This window comes from Vulpes vulpes, chromosome 12 (genome assembly GCF_048418805.1).
Source record: "Vulpes vulpes isolate BD-2025 chromosome 12, VulVul3, whole genome shotgun sequence".
Taxonomy (NCBI): Eukaryota; Metazoa; Chordata; class Mammalia; order Carnivora; family Canidae; genus Vulpes; species Vulpes vulpes.
Genome location: NC_132791.1, coordinates 134425001 through 134448135, shown reverse-complemented (window position 1 = coordinate 134448135; position 23135 = coordinate 134425001). Strand labels below are relative to the sequence as shown.

The 23135-nt window shown below is 49.5% G+C and overlaps 1 protein-coding gene across 7 annotated transcripts in view; it reads left to right on the top strand.

Moving 5' to 3' along the window:
* Window positions 1-1992: 1992 nt before the first annotated feature.
* CTC1 (CST telomere replication complex component 1) overlaps window positions 1993-23135 on the top strand; it is a 22270-nt gene continuing 1127 nt past the window's right edge. The window contains exons 1-20 of one of the 7 annotated variants that reach the window (XM_026005462.2): window positions 1993-2537; window positions 6642-6805; window positions 12232-12469; window positions 12620-12831; window positions 13494-13638; window positions 16087-16371; window positions 16484-16612; window positions 17145-17377; window positions 17493-17670; window positions 17761-17961; window positions 18460-18586; window positions 19125-19239; window positions 19371-19692; window positions 19790-19879; window positions 20142-20335; window positions 21539-21627; window positions 21721-21895; window positions 22208-22285; window positions 22715-22859; window positions 22951-23015. In XM_026005462.2, coding sequence (XP_025861247.2) covers window positions 2292-2537; window positions 6642-6805; window positions 12232-12469; window positions 12620-12831; window positions 13494-13638; window positions 16087-16371; window positions 16484-16612; window positions 17145-17377; window positions 17493-17670; window positions 17761-17961; window positions 18460-18586; window positions 19125-19239; window positions 19371-19692; window positions 19790-19879; window positions 20142-20335; window positions 21539-21627; window positions 21721-21895; window positions 22208-22285; window positions 22715-22859; window positions 22951-23015 — 3431 coding nt within the window. In that variant the 5' untranslated portion in view covers window positions 1993-2291. Of the gene's footprint in view, window positions 2538-2693; window positions 3074-6641; window positions 6806-11524; window positions 12470-12619; window positions 12832-13493; window positions 13639-16086; window positions 16372-16483; window positions 16613-17144; window positions 17378-17492; window positions 17671-17760; window positions 17962-18459; window positions 18587-19124; window positions 19240-19370; window positions 19693-19789; window positions 19880-20141; window positions 20336-21538; window positions 21628-21720; window positions 21896-22207; window positions 22286-22714; window positions 22860-22950; window positions 23029-23135 lie in introns of those variants that run through there. The other 6 variants (XR_011995928.1, XM_072730290.1, XR_011995925.1 and 3 more) reach the window with 6 other exon arrangements.

Sequence of the window (23135 nt, the reverse complement as noted above, 5' to 3'; positions counted from 1 at the left end):
TAAATGATACCTAGAGCATTCTTATTATCTACAATGTTTATATTTACTATATTTTGCTTATCTTGTCCCAAAAACAATTTGAAGCAGCTATAAGTTTAAAATAATTTAAAATACCCCTCTTTCACTTTCCCTTATTTTATCTTATTAAAGATTTTATTTACTTATTCATGATAGACACAGAGAGAGAGGGGGGCAGAAACACAGGTAGAGGGAGAAGCAGGCTCCATGCCAGGAGCCTGACGCGGGACTTGATTCCGGGACTCCAGGATCACGCCCTGGGCCAAAGACAGGCGCTAAACCACTGAGCCACCCAGGGATTCCCACCCCCCCATTTTATTTTTTAAGATTTGATTTATTCATAAGAGACACACAGAGAAAGAGAGGCAGAGACATAGGCAAAGGGAGAAGCAGGCTCCAGGCAGGGAGCCCGATGTGGGATTTGATCCTAGGACTCCAGGATCATGACCCGAGCCGAAGGCAGATGCTTAACCACTGAGCCACCCAGGCATCCCTTTAGTTTACTTTCTTAAGGATTTTTCAAATTATTTGACAGAGAGAGAGAGAGAGAGCACAAGCAGGGTGAGTGGCTGGCAGAGGATGGGGGAGAAGCAGGATCATGACCTAAGCTGAAGGCAGATGCTTAACCAACTGAGCTACCCAGGCACCGGACCTTATTTTATTTTTAGACTTATTTGAGAAAGAGTGAGAGAGAGAGAGCATGAGCTGGGGGAGGGCAGAGGGAAACAGAGAAGCAGGCTCCGTGTTGAGCAGGGCTCCCGCCCAACATGGGGTTTGATCCCAGGACCCTAAGATCATTACATGAACTGAAGGCAAATGCTTAACAGACTGAGACACCCAGGTGCCCCCAAATTTTATTTTTTTAATCTAAGTATAGTTGACATATATACTGTATTAGTATCAAGTGAACAGAATTATGAACTAACAGTTATATACATTACAAAAGGCCCACCACAATAAGTGTAGTTCCCATGGGTCACTACACACAATTATTACATTATTGACCATATTCCCTATGCTGTATTTTCATCCCTGTGACTTATAACTGGAAGTTTGTATCTCTTAACCGTCTTCACCTCTTTCAGCTATCCACCTCATCCCCCTTATTTTACCTTTTTAATTTCCTGTCTTCCCTTCCCACAGCACTGACTACCTTGCATTTCTTTTCACCATAGTGCCTCTGTGCTTGTGGCTCTTCCATCTGTTCTCTCTCTCTTTTTAAAAAGATTTTATTTATTTATTCATGGGAGACACAGAGAGAGAGAGAGGGACAGAGACACAGGCAGAGGGAGAAGCAGGCTCCATGCAGGATCAGGGACTCAATCCCGGGACTCCAGGATCACGCCCTGGACTGAAGGCAGGCGCCAAACTGCTGAGCCACCCAGGGATCCCCCCTCTCTCTCTTTTTAAAGATTGTATTTATTTATTCATGAAAGACACAGAGAGAGAGGCAAGAGACACAGGCAGAGGGAGAAGCAGATCCCTTTGGGGAGTCCTTGATCCCAGGACCCTGGGGTCACGCGCTGAGCTGAAGGCAGATGCTCAACCCCTGAGCCACCCAGGTGCCCCCCTTTCTCTTTGATCCCCATCATTTGAATCCTTCATCTTTTCCAATCTTTTACCTCTTCATTAAGTCACCTCTTCATTAAGGCCTTCTGCATATAAAAAGGACATATTACCCCCTGCATTCCCTATTTCTCTTTCAATAGCACTTATTCCTAATTGTTTACACTTTTTTTTCTTCCTTCCTTTCTTTCTTCCTTTTAAACGGTCAGTATAGGATGTAAGCTCCATGACAGCAGGGATTTTTTTTTTTTAAATTTTTGTTCACTGCTGTACCTCCATAGCCTGGAACAGTACTTGGCGCAGAATTGCATGAATCCTGTTCCCTCACCGCCTACCAAGCCATGCAATGATTGGTTGGTTGGAGGCATTAGAAACAGCAAGATCAATTGGCTTTCACCCAATTGATCCACCAACATTTAGCAGCGAGCACTGTTCTAGGTACCCGAGCACAAGGATACATAGAATAAATAGGATTAGCGCTTCTAGGTTATTCAGGGGTTAGTGGGGAAACAAAGATTGAGGGCACTGAGTCAAGGCCGTAACACAAGGATGAATGATGTGCTCAGGTTGCCCTGAGGAGGCACGACTGTCTGCTTGGCAATATCGGGGAGGTGGAGGTGGAAAGATGCTCCGGGGCGACCAACCAGGCTGGCTGCCTCCCCAACTGATTCTCCCCCAAATTCCCCAACCCCTCGCCCGAGCGGGGGATGCTTGACGGGAAGTCACCGGGGAAGGAAGTGAAAGTGCCAGAGCAGGGAACTGCCGCGGCGGCTGCGCAGAAGGGCCCAAGCACGCCGGTGGGAGGAGCCGGTGGCGCAGCCGCGGCCGCGCCCACCGATGACGTCACCCAGCGGCCTTCCCGCCAGCCCTCACGCGGCGGCCGTTCGCGGGCTCTCCCAGGGCGTAGCCTCGGGCGCATCATGGAGGCCAGCCCGGCTCCAGTTCCCGACTCCGTGAGTGCGCTCCTCTGTCCCTCGTCCCCGTTTCCCTTCTCGTCCTGTCCCCTGCAGCTGGCTGCTTGGCCTGCCTCCGCTGGCCGCGCTCGGGCGCGGGGGGGGGGTCCGCCCTGCGAGGCTGCTCGTCCTTCTCCCGTCGCGCGTTCTGCGAACGCATTTGTTGGTGCCCGCGGCGGCAGCTGTGAGCCTTGGACGCGTCCCGCCCCCTCTCCAGGCGTCCTACGGGGTGGGAAGCGGCGGGCTGCCTAAGGGCGAACGGTGGGGCGGGGCGGCCCGGGGGAGGCCCCTGGCGCGGCTGCAGGGGAAGGGACGACCGTACACCAGGAAGGCGCGTGAGACCCCCCAGCGCGGGTTGGGGTGAGCCGGGCAGAAAAGCGCCGACGGAGCTCTCAGGACAAGAGATTGAACAGGAATCTTCGGAAAACCTAAGTTCGGTCGGGTGGTGGTGGACGGGGTGACAAGCCGACCGGCTCCTGAGTCTTTTGCTGAACAGCGACCTTAACCTTCGGATAATGGGGAGTGACTGCGGGGTGGTAAGCAGAAACGCGATTGGATGAGATTTGCGTTTTCGTGTCCTGAGGTAGCAGTGTAGGTGGAGAGTGCCAGTTAGGCGGCTGTGGTTGGAAAGTGGGGAGAGATGATGGTGTCCTCGACCTCGGCAGCAGTGTTGAGGTTCCAGAAGTGGAGACTGAGGAAACGAGATATATGAAGGGGGTAGAATCTAGAGGACTTGTGTAGGGAAAGGAAGATGTTAAGGAGGACTTGGGGTTTCGGGGTAGAATTATTAGGTTGAGGATGCTGTTTGCTGATTACTGAATGTTGGAAGAGGACTGGGTGGTTTGGATTTTGTTTTGTTTTGTTTTTAAGGTACCTGTAGGTTGGGCAGGTGGAGAATAAGCAGATGGATATAACCAGAGCGAAATAGAGAGAGCTCAACTAAAGTGGCATCTGTGGACATACAGTGGCAGAGGCCACTGAGGGGAAAGTGTATAGTGTTCTCAAACTTCAGCTTACATCAGTATGATCTGGGGAGCTTAATTAAGATACAGACTCCTGGGATGTCTGGGTGGCTAAGCAGTTGGGCGCCTGCCTTCCTCTCAGGTCATGATCACAGGATCCGGGATTGAGTCCTGCATTGGCTCCCTGTGGGGAACCTGCTTCTCCCTCTGCCCGTGTCTCTCTCTCTTTGTGTGTCTTTTATGAATAAATAAATAAATCTTTAAAAAAAATTAAAATTAAAAAATAAAATACAGACTCCCGGGGCACCTGGGTGGCATAGTCAGTTAAGTGTCCGACTCTTGGTTTCTGCTCAGGTCATGATCTCAGGATTGTTGTATCAGCCCTGTGTCATGCTCCCTGTTCAGCCAGGAGTCTGCTTGAGATTCTCTCTCCCTCTGCCCCTCTCCCCACTGGCACTCTCTCCCTAAATAAGTAAATAAACAAATCTTTAAAATATAGATTCCTGGGTCCCCCCACTCCTGCTAGGATTTTGATTCAGTGAATGAGATCCACGAATTCAGTTTTAACAAAACTTAGGGGATTGTGAGGCAATGGCACCACTTTGAAAAATAGTATTCTATATGCCAAGTAGTGGACAGGTCCTCAGCAACTATAGAGGAAGACAAAAAGTATGAGAGTCTGGGTGAGGCTCTCATTATGTTGTTGAGGCAGTGCTGAATGATGATCTGGTCCAATTTGTTTTTGTTTTTGTTTTAGATTTATTTATGTTTATGTTTATTTATTTATTTATTTATTTATTTATTTTTGATAGAGAGAGAGAGAGAGGCAGAGACATAGGAGGAGGGAGAAGCAGGCTCCATGCTGGGAGCCTGACGTGGGACTCGACCCCGGGACTCCAGGATCACGCCCTGGGCCAAAGGCAGGCGCTAAACCACTGAGCCACCCAGGGATCCCCTTAGATTATTTTTAAACAATCTCTGCACCCCACATGGGGCTCAAACTCAAAACCTTTAGATCAAGAGTCCTGTGCTCCAGTGACTGAGCCAGCCAGCACTCTGATCTGTTCTAGTTTTGACAACGATGACCACAGGTGACAGTGTTTGGCTAAGGTGGAGTGAAAGTGAAGCTTAGTGGTAGAGCTGTCCACAAGGACACAAATCAATAGAACCTGAAGACGGGTTTCTCAAGCTGCTAAAGATTGAGCGAATGTGGAGGACTGACCAGAAGGCTAATAGAGGAGGAACAGGGATAGAGCTGTAATGGTTTATTTATTTTTTTTTTTTAATTTTTATTTATTTATGATAGTCACACAGAGAGAGAGAGGCAGAGACACAGGCAGAGGGAGAAGCAGGCTCCATGCACCGGGAGCCCAACGTGGGATTCGATCCCGGGTCTCCAGGATCGCGCCCTGGGCCAAAGGCAGGCGCCAAACCGCTACGCCACCCAGGGATCCCAACTGTAATGGTTTAGAATTAACACTGGGGGTCTAGAGAGATAAAAGTCCTACTCCTCAAGGTCTGTTCAATGCTGTCAGAATTTTATTTTTATTTTTTTAAGATATTATTTATTCATTCATGAGAGGCACATATGGGGGGGGGGGGCAGAGAGAAGAGCAGGCTCCATGTAGGGAGCCCAACGTGGGGCTCGATCCCAGGTCTCCAGGGATCACGCCCTGGACTGAAGGCGGCGCTAAACCGCTGAGCCACCAGGGCTGCCCAATGCTGTCAGAATTTTATTATTTTTGTTTTAAGATTTATGTATTTGAGAAGAGGGAGAGAGAGCCCTTGCTGTGTCATGGGGTGGGGGAGGCAGAGGGAGAGTCTCAAGCAGATGTGGGGGTCTCGATCTCATGACCCTGAGATGCTTAACTGAGTCAGCCAGGCACCCCTGTCAGAAACTTTAAATAAATCAAGCAGCCTGATATTGGAAATAGGCCAAACTGGTCCCCTTCTCTAGAGCTATCTGTATAAAGAGGCGTCTAGATGTCCAGAATGTGTGATAAGTATACAAAGGTGGCTCATGCCCTCCTTAGGAAGCCTACATCTCAGCTGAAAAGAGAACACAAAACAAATCCAGTAGGATTGCATCTTACATTGATTTAGCTTATGGGAATTCAAATGTACATATTTGACTAAAGAAAAGAATGATTGGGGAGACTGGAGGGCTCAGCTGGTTAGGCGTGTGCCTTCAGCTCAGCTCATGATCTCTGTGTTCTGGGATCCAGCCAAACGTCAGGCTCCCTGCTCAGTGGGAAATCTGCTTCTCTCTCCCTCTGCTGCTTCCCCTGCTTATGCACTCCCACTCAAATAAATAAAATCTGTTACAAAAAATAATAATTATTAAAAATTACACTCTGCCTATGTCCTTTTTTTTTTTTTTTAATTTATTTATGATAGTCATACAGAGAGAGACAGAGAGGCAGAGACACAGGCAGAGGGAGAAGCAGGCTCCACGCACCGGGAGCCCGACGTGGGATTCGATCCCGGGTCTCCAGGATCGCGCCCTGGGCCAAAGGCAGGCGCCAAACCGCTGCGCCACCCAGGGATCCCTATGTTCTTTTTATATACTGCTTATAATTAGGCATTTTTTAGTCTTGTATATACTTATTAGTGTATAACACCGTGTTTTATTTATGAGCAACTTAAAGGATTTTTCCAAGGGTGATTTTGACTATTTTTCAACTTGTTGGCTTCAGAACCACATCCCACATAGCATGGGACACCCTTGTGCTGTACCTGGTGATCATTGCTGTTTATAGAAATATGTCATGGTGCTGTGGGAGCTCCAGGATGGGAGCAGCATTTAGTCTGGGATGGTCAGAGGAGGGTTCCCAGGGCAATGTATATTCCCGTTGAGCATGTTAAGGATTGGTATGGGGTTTGTTAGAGAAAGAGGTAGGACCACCCATACAGCTAGTTATCAAGTGACACCTAGGAGAGAAAGAGGTAAGACCAGAGCTGGGTGGCCAGTGGCCTGAGGTGTGACCGGACTAAGGCTTCTAAGGTTTCTTCCAAGTTCTAAACTCTATGACTTGTTTATTTACATGCCCGCTTAATTTCTTTTTTTATTACTGGAATCCCAAAATTCTGTGGATGGGCAGGATGGTTAGGAACATGTTTTAACTAGATTATCTTTCCTCAGGAGCAAGCCTGGCTGGAGGCTGCCCAGACCTTCATCCAAGAAACCCTGTGTCCCGCTGACAGCGAGCCTGAAGTCCAGTTGACTCAGTCGGTGCTTGACTGTGTGAAGACTGTCTGGTTGTCCCAGGGAAAGAACCAGGGTTTTCCCTTGCCCCTCAGCTACAGGTAAGGAGAGGAGGGGTTCAGGAGTTGTGGGACTGACAAGAAAGGACCTAGAGTTAACAGTTAACAAGGGGAAAACAGGAGGGGCATTTGATGGGGGGTGGGGGGGGGAGGGGTACGGGGCAGCGCAGGGTAGAACGTGCTCTAACACAATCGCCTCTGCCAGCTTTTCCGTCCTGCTTCAAGCTATTTGCCTTTTCCTGTAGCTCTCCAAATTGACCTAAGTCAAGTTAGGAACAAGGAGAAGAGGGAGGAAGGGGAAGGCAGAAAATTTGGAAAAAGAGCTCTGATGGTAGAAAGGCTGAGATTCGCGCGCACGCGCGCGCGCGTGTGTGTGTGTGTGTGTGTGTGTGTGTGTAAATGTGTGTAAACTAAGGTACAGAATTAAGATGTCAGCAAGTGCAGATAGTTGTGTTTAAGACCAGAATTTCAAGTCTTCTGAAGGTGTTTGTGTTTTTTGTTTGTTAACAACACTAACATTTCTGAAACTCTTCAAGGCTATGTTAATAAAGAATTGGAAGAAAAGGATTCCATGGCCAAATAAGTTTGAGAGACAATGGAAACGATATAAGCTTCTCTAGGGAAGTCACAAAGCTCATTAGCATACTAAAGGCTCTGAAAGTCCTCTGAAAAGAAACCTGTTTAACTCATCCAAGTAACCACTATTTCAAATGTGGGTGTATTTTTTTAAGTTTTTATTTTTGTTATCTTTTTTTTTTTTTAATCTTTTTTTAAGGAAAGAGAAAGAGGGCAGGGAGGGGCAGAGGGAGAAGGTGAGAGAATCCTAAGCAGGTTCCATGTGGTCCCAGTGGGACCTGACCTGAGATTCGATCTCAAAACCCTGAGATCGTGATCCGAGTCAGACGCTTAACTGACGAAGCCACCAAAGCGCCCCTTAAGTCTTTATCTTAATTCCAGTGAGTTAACACAGTGTTTTGGCTTAACATTTTAATTATTTGTTTTCCAAATTTTTCTTTAAATTCTGGTTAGTTAACACATAGTGCAGTGTTGCTTTCTGCTTACATAACAACACCCGTACTCATCACAACAGCTGCCCTTAATACCCACCACCCCTGTAGCCCATCCACCACCCTCCTTCCTCCATCAGCCCTCAGTTGTGATCTATTGTTAAGAGTCTCTAGGGGCGCTTGGGCGGCTCAGTTGGTTAGTGTCTGCCTTCAGCTCAGGTCATAATCCCAGGGTCCTGGGATCAAGTTTTGTGTTGGGCTCCCTGCTCAGTGGGGAGTTTGCTTCTCCCTGTCACTCTGCCTGAAGCTCCCTCTCCTTCTTCTGTTCTCTGTCAAATAAGTTAAAAAAATCTTATTCCCCCCTCCCCCCCAAAAAAGTCTTAGGGTTTATTTTTCTCTCTCTCTTTTTAAAAAATATTTTATTAAAGAGAGAGCCTGAACAGTGGGGAGAGGGGGAGGTACAGAAGCAGGGGGGAGGTACAGAAGCACCTGAGCCACCCAGGTGCCCCTTCCCATATGTTCATCTGTTATTTTTTCTTAAATTCCACATATGAGTGAGATCATGTGGTACTTGTCTTTCTCTACCTGACTTATTTTACTAGCAATACACTAGCTGTATTCATGTCATCACAAGATTTCATTCTTTTTGATGGCTGAGTGATATTCCATTGTATACATAGGCCACTTCCTCTTTATCTATTCATCAACTGGTAAACATCTGGGCTCTCTCCACAGTTTGGGTATTGTTGTTAATGATGCTATAAATGTTGGGATGCAGGTGCCCCTTTGAATCTGTATTTTTGTATCTTTTGGATAAATAGTGCAATCACTGGATCGTAAGGTAGTTCTGTCGAATGTGGGGTGTATTATTCCTGTTTCTTTATATTTTTATTACACACACACACCTATCTCTGAGCCATGTAATGTAGTTTTGGTTATGTCTTGACTTTCTGTAAATAGCACCGTACCTTATATATCCTCTGCAATTTCCTTTTGTGCTTCACATGTTCCTGAGATTGACTCATGTTAAGAGCTCTAGCTCATTTATTTCCACTGCTGCATGGTATTCTGTTATGTGAGTGTATGTATCACTGTTTATCCTCTAAAAAATAAAGAAAAATGAAAGCCTGTTTAGCTTTGTTTAATTAGGCATTTCCCAGCCCTATGCAAGCATAAGGTATTTTTCTTCCTGGATTTACATTGCACACTGCAATGTGGTATTCACTCGGCCCCACAGTCTGTCTCCAGCAGTAAAGGCAAGGGATCTTGAATGAGAAGACAGCTTAATTGTACTGTTATGTGAACATCATTTTCAAAATTCTGAATAGTTTTCTTATCCATGGACTTTGTTATAAACTGATGGAAACTAAAAATGCTGGTCCACCAGACTGTAAACCAACACAGTGCTGCCTCCGTTGAGAAAGTGTTTCCTGTGAAAGCCCTCCAGATTCATCAGGGTGCTTATTCACGCTGTGCATGGTCAGTACTTACCGCTTAGCTTTTATTTTTTTATTTTTAAATTTTTTTAAAAGATTTATTTATCAGAGAGAGAGAGAGAGGCATAGACACAGGAGGAGGGAGAAGCAGGCTCCATGCTGGGAGCCCGACATGGGACTTGATCCCGGGACTCCAGGATCGTGCCCTGGGCCAAAGGCAGGTGCTAAACTGCTGAGCCATCCAAGGATCCCCTGCCGCTTAGCTTTTAAAAACCTTAACATTTGCCATGTTTGCTTCAGTTCTTTTTTGTTTTGAATATTTTATTTATTTGAGGGAGAGAGAGAGAACTCATGCACCCAAGCAGGGGGAGGGGGAGGGGCAGAGGGAGAGGGAGAAGCCGATTCCCACTGAGCAGGGAGCCCAACCTGGGACTTGATCCCAGAGCTCCAGGATCATGACCTGAGCCAAAGACAGATGCTTCATCAACTGAGCCACCCAGGCACACTGCTTCAGTTCTTTTTTATAGGCAGTAAAACATTACAGGTTTAGTGGAGTGTCCTCCGTGCTCTGTCCCCACCCACTTGTTCCCTACCCTCCCTGGTAGCACCCACTGTTCTGAAGGGAGGTATAGGCTCAGTGAGCACACATGCAGCCACTCCACTGGCCGCTTTCACTCTGCATTCCAACTGGCAGACTTGTGCCAAAGGACACACGTAGCAATGTATATGTATATCCTGAGCCTTTCCCCAATCTGGTGTTTATCTTTTTTTTTTTTTTTTTTTTAATTTTTATTTATTTATGATAGTCACAGAGAGAGAGAGAGGCAGAGACACAGGCGGAGGGAGAAGCAGGCTCCATGCACCGGGAGCCTGATGTGGGATTCGATCCCGGGTCTCCAGGATCGCGCCCTGGGCCAAAGGCAGGCGCCAAACCGCTGCGCCACCCAGGGATCCCTGGTGTTTATCTTATTAAAAAGGTGTTTTTTGTTTGTATCTGATACCTTATTTTAATCCCAAAGGAATTTCTCAGAACACACTTACCTGGGAGCTTCTTTTCCCCCTTCGTAACTTCTCATTCTGCTCCACTGGCTTCACGTTTTCCTTTGTTCCTCCAGTTTTTAGAACTAGTAAGGTTAAATACGTTGTTTATGTAAACACAGAATGAAATCTCATTAGAAAACTGTCCCTCTAACATGGGACAGATTAGTCGTGGTTGAGGAGGTTGTGATTGCCGTGAAGCCTCATGCAGGAGGGTTAGTCTCCCACAGGTGAGCTGGGTATGTGCCTAGTGGCCTCTGTGATCATATTCTAATTAAGAAAGATCCAAATTTCTCAAGATTCTGGCATTACCAGAATAGTGGAGGGGCACCTGGGTGGCTCAGTCCGTGAAGCAAGTGTCTGCTCAGGTCATGATCCCAAGGTCCTGGGATCAAGCCCCACAATAGGCTACCTGCTTGGTATGGAGTCTGCTTCTCTCTCTCCCTCTGCCTGCCATACTCCCCCCTGCTTGTGTGCTCTCGTGCTCTCTCTCAAGTAGATAAATAAAATCTTTAAAAAATTGAATAATGGAAAAGTGGTAAGTCAGGAACGGTTAGGAAATTTGGAAACTCTTTAAAGTTTCTTATTCTTGAAAAGTGTAAAATATATTTTTATGTTTGTGTAGAAGTGAGGAATCCGTAAGGAATGGTGGGCAAGGATAAAATAGGGATTACTTGACAGGGTTAAAGATTTTATTTATCTGTGTTTCTCTTCTCCTTTGTGGAGTGCCTGCCATGTGCCAGGTAGTGTGGTAAGCATTGCAAGCTGGAGAGCAGTGACAATGCAAGGATCTGGGGTTCTCACTTTCAGTTTCCTTACCTAGACCCTGAAGAATCGGGGAAAAGTGACCCCATCCTGTTTTCTGTCCTGAAGGTTCCTAGGGGAAAGAGACCGCTCTCTCCAGCTGCCTGTCCTGGGCCTTTAGAGAAGTAGAGAAACACAGGGGAAGAACCTGGACTTTTGAGTGAGACACCCTGGCTTTGCCACCCACACCATAGTGTACCTGACCTCTTGAAGTTTCTTCATTGGTGGTGATAACCGGGGTTTTTGGTGAAGCTGCAGTGCATTCCTGAGTGTGAATGGACCCGTTATAGTATGTGCATAGACTAGTACTCAACACGTGCTAGTCTCCATCTTTGCCTTTTATATTCTCCAAAGCCTTTTGGGAAAGAATGAAGCAGATGTGGAAGGGGAGTGGGCCACCCAGGACAGCGTTCCCAGCTGTTTGTACTCCCACGGGGGTGATGTTCATGAGTATAAGGAGGAGGGTAAGTTGTGACGGTTCGTACCTTTATCCTTTCTCTTCTGTTCAGATGATCATGAGAAGGCAAGTGTGTGGGAGAGTGGGATGACAGATGTGCATCCGTCACAACCTTGAGAAACTCACCATTACTTAGCACATTCTTGGTGCCTCACTTTGCCATGGGTGGCAATGAGCAGTGTTGCGAACCTTGCCTGGAGAATGGCCAATCTCAAGCATCTTTTGAGATTTGGGAGCTCTTGATACCGACTCCTGCTGAGCCTCTGCTTCCCCTCTGGTCTCAGGTTCTGTGATATCCCAGATGAGGGAGGACACCTGGCTGGGGTTGCTGAGGTCTGGCCAGCAGGCACATGCCCTGGCGGCCCTGTCAGGGTTCTCCATGCAGCGGAGAGCCAAGATGCTGTCAGGGATGCTGTGTGTGGTCCGGCGTTCTCCCCAGAGGCTGCTTATCCCCTCAGACTGCTGGTGCACCTCTTCCTTTGTCTGGGCCCTCTCTTTGCCATGTGTTGTTCAGAGTGGCATTGGACCCTGCCTTAGGACACCCCCCAATCCTCGGGCCCAGACCTCATCCTCATGTCTTAGGCTCTCAGCCCTGAGGCTCCTGCCCTTTAAGCTCCTCTATTTTCCTTTATCTTTCCTTGGGAGCTTGGGGAAATCATTGGGGTTGTGGGTAATTCCTAGGCTTGGATGCGGCTTTGCAGGACCTCTGTTTCCTTCCCTCTGCAGCTTTGTCTCAGTGCAGGACCTCAAGACCCACCAGAACCTCCCATGCTGTAGCCACCTGTCCTGGAGCAGCAGTGCATACCAGGCCTGGACCCAAGAGGCTGGGCCGAATGGAACCCCCCTCCCACGGGAGCGGCTGATACTCTTAGGGACACTGACAGATCTGTCGGGGGACTTGGAGCAGGAGTGCAGGAAAGGAGACCTCTATGTAAAAGATAACACTGGTGTCTTGAACTGTGAGGTGAGTAGGAGGGCGAGAGTCGTGTGTCTCCAAGCCTCACAAGGATGGTGTCTAGGGATCGAGGCCATTAATTCTCTGAAAGGAGAAAGGTAGCAGAGTGTGGGTGGGATGCTAGGGTCCTGGTTAACTGTTGCTCTTGGTCTTTTCTAGCTCATAGATCTGGACCTGTCTTGGTTGGGTCGTCTGTTTCTGTTCCCCAGTTGGAGTTACCTCCCTCCTGCCAGGTGGAGTTCTTCAGGGGAAGGACACTTAGAGCTCCTGAGTGCTCCGGTACCAGTGTGCCCCTCCAACACTAGTCCTGGCCCTCTCACCCCGCTCCCTGTTCTCTACCCAGAGACTGCTTCCCGCCTGCTCAGGCACAGGTAACCCTTCCTTCCCTCACTGTCTCAGGGAGGCTAGAGTGCTGTGAGACTGGGAGGAAGGCGGGAAAGGTCCTGAGAGCCATACTGGTAGAGTGTTCCCACCTGAGCCAAAGGGAACCAGAGGGCCTCTCCCAGATGTTGAGTGCAGAGTCTTCAAGGGACGTTTGCCTTATCCAAGGTCAGGACGAGTTTGCAGGACGTCTTCACAGTAATAGCTTTGGGCCAGGGAGATTTTATTTTATTTATTTTATTTTATTTTATTTTATTTTATTTTATTTTATTTTATTTTATTTTATTTATTTATTTTATTTATTTTATTTTATTTTATTTATTTTATTTTATTTTATTTTATTTTATTTTATTTTATTTATTATTTTTTTAAAGGTTTTATTTATTCATTAGAGGGAGAGAGGCAGAGGCGGATGAAGAGAGAACAGCAGACTCCCCTGGAGGAGCCCAATGCGGGACTCAATCCCAGGACCCTGGGATCATGCCCTGAGCCAAAAGCACACACTCAACCACTGAGCTACCCAGGCGTCTTGGGCCAGGGAGATTTTAATTTTAGATGACTACTAGGTTATTTACAGCAGAAGGGCAGGCATCTGTGGGAAAAAGGGAAATAAAAAATGGGCCTTCTGTCTTAATCTTTCTTCCTTCTCTAGAGGCAAGCTCAGAGGTGTGCAGCCAAACCTGGCTGGGAAGCTGATTCGAGTGAGCGCTCTGGTGAGGAGTCAGAAGAAAGCTCACTTTGTCTTGTCTCTTGGCGGGTCCTCCCCAGCTGGCAGCCACGTGTCCATTGTCGTGCAGGTGAGGATTGGGGTGAGTGCAGGGTTCTGGAGGGGGTGTTGGGACTTTTAGCTGGAAGGGGGATCATCAGAGCAGGAGTCCTTATATAGAGTGCAACAGGCAAAGAGTGCAGCTTGGGGGAGGGGAGCTGCTTCCTGGGTGGCGGGGAGGACAGTGCTGTTGAGGGGGTCCAGGTAGCATTGCTCCCACACACATGAAGTAGGGAGCAGATTTTTCTGCTGTGCACCTCATTTGACTAGACAACTTTCATATTGTGTGTGACTGTTTCAGAATCTGTCAGAATCACTTGTTTTTCCCCTTATTAGCAGGATGCAAGAAAATTATTCATCTTGGCACCTTTAAGACTTTTGAGTATGTGCACTTTTTTTTGGCTTACATGTACTTTCTAAAAACTTGGTGCTTTTGTTAGTCACTCTTAGAATTGTTAATTTTTACAGTATTGTTTTATAACTTACGTAATTATCTGAAAAATGTTTTAAAAGTGTTGAAGACAGAGTAAAAGGGTTCTTATGTACATAACAAAAAAGGGAACCTGAGATTTATTAGCGCTGCTAGAATTCTGTGGCTGGATGTGTCAAAAGCTTGAGTGACAGTGATTAGCAGGTAAAGTAGCTGAAAATGCTAAAATTAAAAAATGCTTAGGGCCTGCTCCAATTTCTGGTCTTGTTTCTCTTCCTCCTGGCCAATAGAGGAGCTTCTGTATTTTCTGTAGATTAGACTGTTTCAAGTCTCCTAGAGCCCGCTGGCAATGCTGCTGAGGGTGGAATTGGCTCAGGGGAGGAGTGATCTTGCTATGTTCATAAGCTGCTGCAGACATATTGGAGACATACTGTCACCCTGGATGACCCCAGGGAATCTCTTCTGTGATGGAGGAGCTGAGATCATCATCTCTTGCAAATGAAGGACTTGACTCTGAAAAGAGAAGAGGTTCAGGGTAACTGCTGTGCAAGGCAGTCAGGGATGAGAGGCTGCTGAACAGTGACCATGGCCCCACTGGGAAGGGTCTGGTGCTGGGGTGACATGGGTCTGATTTCCTCGGGTAGGGCTTTTGTGTTCAAAGAGGAGTGGAGGGTGCGGAGCTATGGCGCTATGCTGTGTAGCCTTGGGGTGCAGGGGGCCCAGGAGAGCAGAGCTTGGGGTCAGCATTCAGATCCTGGCATTCAGACAGGAAGGGAAGGGCCCTGGGGTCTGAATATAGGACAAGGGGCTACGATGTTGGCCGTCCTGGTGCAAGAAAGCATAGCGTGCAGAGGGCAGTGGGGTAAGAGCAGAGGCACCAGTATGCACTCGCTGGCTTGCTGAGTGAGACCACTGGTAACCACTGGTTCTGCATAAGCAGTAAGCCTGCGTCAGGTCCCAGCAACACCCGTGCCGAGGTGTGATGCCTGAGGTCTGATTGGCAGTACCCCTGGTTCTAGGGTAGAAACGGAGGTGTGTGAGGTTTGGGTGTCCTGAGTTGGCAGCAGGTTCTGAAGCCCTGCCAATGGCAGTGTGCTGTGTTGGGCCTGTGGGAGGAGCACGTCCTGGAAGGTTATTCCATTTGGGGATGCTGTTTCTTGCCCTTCTGCTTGCATTTCCTCAGCAACCACCTTTTGCAATCCACATGATACCCTGCTGTCCCAGGCTTATTTTATTTCCCTACTTTGACAGTTTGTGTTTTCCTTTAAAATGAAGTCTCCAGCAGGTCATTGCTGGGCTTTTTCTCTCTCCTCTTGGCTTCCATCTTGTGTCATGCAGCTCCCAGGAAAGTTCCTTTTCCATCCTGGCTGATGTTCTCACTGCCTTGCTCATCCTGAGTTCTGGGCACTTTTACGTTGCTGCCTCCTGCTTGAATCACCCTTCTCTGTCTTCTCCACTTTGACAAACCAGAGATACTCTTTAGGGCCCTATGCAGATCCCGCTTCCTTCACTAGGCCTTCCCACTCATTTCTACCCATCCTGATTTTCTTGGTCTTTCCCCAAGACCTTGCTGAACGTGTGTTGTTTCTGATAGTAGATCGTATATGGTTCCTCGATGTTACTTGAGTGTGTGTCTCTGTTCCCCAGGGGGTTGAGATACGTTAGGATGGAGCGACCAGTCTCTTGTATTTCCCTTCATGGCTGTCTGAGCATGTGGTACCCCATACGTATGATTAAACAAACCAAAGTAGTTTGTGTGTTATGGGGTAGGATGGGGAAATGCAAAAGCCATGAGTTTGGGGTGGAATGTTTCTGTATCTTGGAGGAAGTTTTAGGGCTGGTTCACATCTTGAGGGAGGAATTAGGAAATATTTGGTATCTCCTCTGAGAGGAAGCAGATCCAGAAGGTTAATATTTAATTGGCAGACAGGCAGAACTCGTGAGGAGCAGGTGATTGAGGTCAGATCATGATGGGAAGAGACTCTGGCAGAGGGGCAGTGTCGTGGGAAGCGTCTCATGTGCCGTGTTGCCTGCCCCTGCACAAGCCAGATCCCTGCCCAGCTGGTGTGGCACCGAGCCCTTTGGCCTGGTAGGTCCTATGTGCTGACAGCGCTGCGAGTAGTCAGGATCCGTGGGCACTGTTACCGTGTTTGGACGACCAGTCCCTCCTCCCATCTGCTGCCGCTGAAACCAGAATGTGTGCGAGAGCTGGAACTGGAGCTGGATGGTCCCCTCTTGGAGGCTGACCCTGCGCCACTCCCCATGCCCAGTAGCTCCCAAGACGGGGACAAGGAAACAGCTCTTGTCCGGAACTCAACACTCTTATCCTACACGGTGAGCAAAAAGGAGAGATCTGAGAGTTCAGGGATGAGGATGGGGGCCAGGAAATTCGGGTCTCCAGAGAGGAAAGAAAGAGGGATCAACTGGACCTTTGGCCTCTTTGCAGGGAAAGGTCACTAGTGTGCTAAGTCAGCCGGCCGGGCTCTATGAGGTGGACGGGCAGCTGGCGCTCTGCCTCGCCTACCAGCAGTTCCACAGCCTCAGGAAGGTGGTACGGCCGGGTGTCTCCCTGGAGGTAGGTGAGGGGTCAGGCCTGGTGACAGGTTCTCTCAACAGTTTCTCTGACCTTCACAGGCTGCTATGTTTTGCAGCAGCAGGTTAGGAACTTCTACAGCAAAAATGTAAAAAGATTTACGTGTTGTTGGATGGTGGGGATTGCGTACTTAATACCAGGAGTGATTTGGATGGGAGCTCAGATCAGGAAGGAGTAGAGTCTGGGTCCTGGGAACATCTTTAAAGGAAGGGCCTTGGAACTAGAGGGGGAGATGCTAGAGCTGAGTCCCTGGTGGCTCCCCCACACCAGCCAAGAGCCTCCTGGCCCATAGGAAAACTGGGCGGGGCTCGTGGGGGGGCAGGGTGAAGGCTTCTCATGGGGGTTGTGGGTTGTGCTGGACAGAAAGTGGAGCACAGGAGCTGGAAGGAAATGGCCAGTATGTGAGAAAAGGTTTCTCTTGGCGCCAGGCAGTAGGGAACTACAGGCAACTCTCCAGTGATCATTGAGTTGACAGTTTCACCTCTCCATTTTCATTTTTTCTGTTTTTCTTCAGCTCCAGGATGTTCACCTCCTGCAATCAGTGGGTGGAGGGACGAGAAGGCCTGTGCTCGCCCCCTGCCTCCATGGCGCCATTCTACTTCGAGGCTTTTCTTGTCAGAAGCCTGAGACTCAGTCTTTCTATCAGGCTCAGGGAGCCTCCTTGTATGAGCAGCTGGTGTGGGAACGTCAGTTAGGCCTTCCGCTGTACCTGTGGGCTACCAAGGCATTGGAGGAGCTGGCCTCCAAGTGAGGAGGGCAGGGTTCGGAGTCGGGGGGCTGGAGGGGTTCAGGGCCAGGGGAGCAGGATCCTGGAAGGGACACACCCCTCTGGGGCATGTGACTGCTTCTCTTCCTGGCCCAGGCTGTGTCCCCACATGCTGAGACACCACCAGCTCCTGCAGCACTCCTCTCCCGGGAACCCCAGCCCGGGGCTGCAACTCCTGGCTCCTGTCTTGGATGTTCTGACTCCACCGGGCAGTACCCGTCGGAATGCACACAAGGAGATCCTCGAAGAGCCGCATCACTGTCCCCTGCAGAAGGTGCGAGCATGTGTGGGAGAGATGGGTGGCGGAGCTGATGCCCTGAGGGACACTTGGCCGCACTATCTGGTTTCTCTTCCGTCCCAACAGTACACGCGGCTGCAGACCCCATGTTCTTTCCCCACTCTGACCACCCTGAAAGAGGAAGGGCGATGCAGGGCCTGGGCTGCCTTTGACCCCAAGACCCTCCTGCCCCTCCCGGAGGCTTCCCATCTGACCAGTTCCCAGCTCAACCAGCGTGTGTCCTGGTCCTGGCTCTCTCTGCTGCCTGCCACCTTCCACCCAGCCCAGGTAGGTGGGGCGCCCGGTGCTCAGGACTTGCACTTTAGGCTACCTTCATTGCCCTCCCATGATCTTCCTCGTCACTTTGGCGGCACCAGGCTTCTATTAGATGGCTCTGTCTCTTCTCGCCCACCCCATCTGTTCTCCCTGCGGCAGACAGGGAGGGGGTCCAACCTCACTGGGCTTACAAAGCTGCCTTAAATCCTTTGCTGGTTTCTCTCAGAGCACGTAAGGTAAAATGCAAAGTCTTTACTGTGCCCTGTGAGGTCCTGCATGGTCTCTTGCTTCTAACCTCACCCCTGCTATTGAATGTGCGAATGCTTGGGTGTTTTTTTTCATACCCATGTGAGTCCTTTGAGGTCAGAGACAACATCTTTTTTGTTTGTTCTGTAGCTAGCATTTAACATAGCATCTGGTGCAGAGTAGCTGCTGAGTATTTGTTGAACAAATACCTGATATCTTGTCCTGTATCTCCCTACAGATTTTTTTTTTTTTTTTTCCCTACAGATTTTAATTGGGGTTTTGGCGGCTTCATCTCATAAAGGCTGTCTGCAGCTTCGGGACAAGACTGGTTCCCTCCCCTGCCTGATCCTGGCCACGCACTCTCAGCCCATCACTGACTCCCGGTTCATAGGTGTGGAGTTGAGGGTGGTGGTGTCTCAGAACAGTAGGGCTGGGGAGAGGAGGTACCTGTTGAGGTTTTCTTGAGATGCTGAGTGGCACGTGTTGATCCTTGAGCTTGGGGACAAGTCTGAGACGCTAGTATTGGCAGAGAAAAGGAGCAGGGGTTTTTCCAGCCAGAACACCAATCCCAAGGTTCATTTCTCCCACCATAGCCTCTGACGTGCACATCAGGAGACACTTCTTAGTTTGGACTCACTGAGATATATGGACAGGGACAGTTTCTTAGGTCGAGGCATTTTGGGATTTATGAGAAAGTAGAACTGAGGCATTGTAGCCCAGGAGGCCAGGAGCAGCATTGGACATGTGGCTGGGACAGTTTCCCCCTTGGAGATACCATCCCTCTGAGGTGGGGGTCAGGTCTGGGCTGTCGTGTTGTGTTAGGGGAACAGCTCAGGCCTCGGATGGGCAGTGAGACATGCAGGGTGGTCCACTTCATTGCTCATCCCACAGTCGCCTCCTCTTGTCAGTAGAAAACTTTCTTTCTCTAGGCTGCTTGGTGCGGACAGAGAAGTTCCAGTTGGTCATAGAAAGGAATGTCAGAAGCAACTTTCCTTCCTATAAGGAGCTGAACATAACAGGCTTCATCCAGAAGCAGCAAGCCAGGTTGGGCCCCTGGGATAGTGGCCACACCCTGAAGGTCTGAGGGGAAGGGGCAGACCTGGTACAGGTGGTGGAGTGCTGGGGCCTGTGACACCTGTGTGCATTGCTAAGAAACCTACTCTTTGTCTCAACAGAGTCTATATCCAGTTCTTCCTGGCGGATGCCCTGATCCTGCCTGTGCCCAGACCCTTGGTTCACTCAGCCACCTCCCTCACTCAGGCAGAGCCCGCCCGCCCAGAGGGTTCCCACATAGAACAGAGCCGGCTGTTCTTGCTGTCCCACAAGGAGGCACTGATGAAGAGGAATCTTTGTCTCCCCCCAGGAGCTAGCCCAGAGGTGCCCAAGCCCATCCTCAGTTTCTACGTTTCGGGGAGCTGGCTTGGGGGCACCCAGAGGAAGGAGGGGACTGCATGGGGTCCACCTGAACCCCAAGGAGATGGGAACAAGGATCGGAAGGTAAACTGGGACTGTAGGGACCCAGGGCCTGACATCCTGTGCGCCTGGCTCCTGTCTGGGGCCTCAGCACCTGCCTGCCTCCCTTGCTTCCTCCCAGGTTCTCTTAGTCTTCCGTGGCTGCTCAGTACGCTGGTTTGAGTTCCTGCACCCAGGTCAAGTGTACCGGCTCGTGGGTCCTGGCCCTCCTGTGAGTACCCCATTTGGTTCTTCATTCACCCTTCCCCAGAAAGTTGTTTTGGCCTGTGGTCTGGAGAGGGCGTGGCAGTGCCTGGTTACTATATCTACCAGGTGTCCTAGAAGAAGGGTGGAGTTAGATCAGTTGGAAAGCCTATCTGAATCTAGACCACTTCCTCACCAGGCTCCGGGAAGGAAGCAAAATTGCGTCGTAGTATTTTGCAAACCTGCCTCTGGAGCAGGACACACTCAGAGAGTTGTCTTCTTGCTGGCAGACCCCACTGTTGTTCGAGGAGGGTGGGCCGTCATGCACACCCCACCGCCCTCTGGAGCTGGCTGGCTATGCTTCCTGCCTCACTGTCCAGGACGACTGGACTCTGGAGGTTGAAAATGGCCAGGACTTCCCAGCTGCACTGGAGAGCAGCAAGGCCCTGCCTAAGACCCCACTGGACGACCTGCTCAGTGGCAAGTAAATGTCCACCAGCTTCTCCAGCTCATGTGGCCCCTTGCTCTTCCTGCCTGCTGACTTGCTGAACAGCCTGTCCTCTGCCCTAGCATGTGTTACTGTAACAGTATTTAGCTCCCAGAGAATGCTGTCCCCCTGAGATGGAAGGTGTGTTTCATGCCTGAGTTTTCCCTTGTACATTACTATTTTTCAGAAGATCACAAGCAAGCTTTCTCACAACTAAGGAAAAGTTAGAGCAATGAAAGGAAATATTAAAAAACACAGACATGGGGATCCCTGGGTTGCTCAGCGGTTGGCGCCTGCCTTTGGCCCAGGGTGTGATCCTGGAGTCCAGGGATTGAGTCCCACATTGGGCTCCCTGCATGGAGCCTCCTTCTCCCTCTGCCTGTGTCTCTGCCTCTCTCTGTCTCTCATGAATAAATAAATTTTCAAAACAAAACAAAAAACAAAAAAAACGAACAAAACAAAAAACAGACACACACACACACAAACACCAAACCATTAAAAAAAAAAACAAAGCTAAACTCTATAGGGCAGGACCTTTCTTATTAGTGGAAGTGCTCCTGGCCTCAAGGAACAACTGTTGTCTTGGGGCAGCTGCCAGTGCAGAGGAAGCCACAGATTTTCCCCGTGTTTTCAAAAAGCAAAAAAGCCTTACTGGATTGTTCATGAAGTTTTTATAAAACTGGTCTCTAGTAGAAAGTGTTCTCAAGGACCCCTAATTTGAAGGAGTGGGCATGAATGCCAGCATGTGAAGCTGCCAGTGATGGGCCACCTGTTAGGTACACAGGCATATGGCACATTTGACATCTGGGGTACTTCTGGTAAGGCCTCTGCTCACAGTGTTGTGTAGGTTTTGAGTGATAAACTGTTTTTCCCATAAGGCCTGTTAATTTTGTCTTCTTTTTAAGACATTTCATTTGTTAGAGAGAGAGAACACAGGAATGCCCACCACCAGGGGGAGGTGGGGGACAGAGGGAGAGGGAGAAGCAGACTCCAGTCGGGGCCCAATCCCAGGACCCTGAGATCATGACCTGAGCCAAAGTGGCAAGGTGCCTGCCCTGTTACCTTTAGTGTGCTCAGGGTTTTTTTTAGGACCCTGTAAATGATGTTCTAGCAGAGACTTGGGCTCCTCCTTTTGTCCTCAGACCTCTCTCCAATCTCTGCTTATGCCTCCGTTTTCACTGTATTTCTATGACCCTACAGCTTCACCGAGTCCCTGGTATCTTTCTCAGCTGAGATTTTGTCACGGACCCTGTGTGAGCCATTTCCGGCCCCTTTCTGGACGAAGCCTGGTAATGCCTCCTCTGGCGGGAAAGTGTGAAGTAGAGTAGAGTAGACTCTGTGGTCTAGGCAGATGCCCCTGACCCCTCCCTTGGCTGCTGCAGATGGTGCTCGGGCCTCCAGAGGGTGTGTGAAGCTGACTGTAGCCGTGGAGGCTGCTGACTGCCAGTCCCGCCCGCACTTGGACATCTATATCAAAGACCCACACTTGCCTCCCCCACTAGGCCTCCTTCCAGGTGCCCGAGTCTACTTCAACCAGCTGGAGAAGAAGATTTCCAGGTGAAGATCTGTGAGGCTGCTTTGCTTCTACTCCCTACTGCTGGGGATCTCTGAAATGCCCCCCCCCCCCCGCCCCCTACCATGCTGCCATGCTGCCACACCTTCTCTTTGATATTACTCCCCTGCCCTCTGCCCTCATGAGATGCTCCAGACTAGTCCTTCCCTCGTTCCTCCCTTTGCTCAAGCCAGGGAGCATCCCTCTGGGGCTGGGGCATTGTGGGTTGGGGAGGTTGTGTCTAAGCCTATGATCCGGTGCCAGCTTCTACCTCAAATTGACTTCTTTCCTCTTCACCCTGCCTGCTGCACTTGCAGATCTCACAATATTTACTGTTGTTTCCGGCCATCCACTTACCTGCAGGTCCTGAGTTTTCCCCCAGAGACCACAATCAGGTCAGTGCGCTGTGCCCTGACCCCCAGACTACACAGCCTTGCATCTGCACCCAACATGTGGTTCCAGCTCTGGGGTTTTTGCCATAACTAGTGTTCTGTACCACAAGGAGAACATGTGAAGTCAGAGGACTTCCTCTGCCCCAGATAAGAATGCCTGCCTAATGCTTATTATCTTACCCAGAGAGATTTAGTGTTTCTAGGCTCTTGAAGGCTTTTCTGTCTAAGATGCAAATAACTTTCTTGGTTATCATCTGGGTTCGAGCCTGAGAAATCACTGGTCTGAGGTCAGGATCCAGAATGAGCCATAAGGCTCCTGGTAGAGCACAGAACCCCCTCCTGCCCCAATCCCTGTACCTGCTCAGTCCTTCCAGACAACGTGCACTCCCAGAACCCTCCTGGCTGCCCCTTGACGTCTGTGTCTCTCTCTAGTGCTCCACTGCCCCACATATTCCTGGCTGAACTTCTGCAGGGGGGCCGGGCCCCGTTCCAGGCCAGGGCCTCTTGCCATATCGTTTCTGTCTTCAGCCTTCAGCTCCTGTGGCTGTGTGCTCACTGTACTAGTCTCTGCCCCCAGGTACGCGAGGGGATAGGCTGAGCTGGGCGCTGGGTGCCCAAGGGATGTGAGGGCACTCACAGGGTCTTTCCAACCCCTCTCTTCATCCCAGGGGAGGTGTACTCGTCAGGGTTCCACTTGCCCCACACAGACGTGTATAAGCCAGGCCAGCATCAGGTGAGAGCACCAGGTGGGCACTGGTTGCACCATTTGTTTCCCTGTTGCATGATTTTGTCTGTCTGTTGGCCCGAATCACTTCATAAGTATTTAGGCATGAGTAAATTAAAGTCCAGTGAG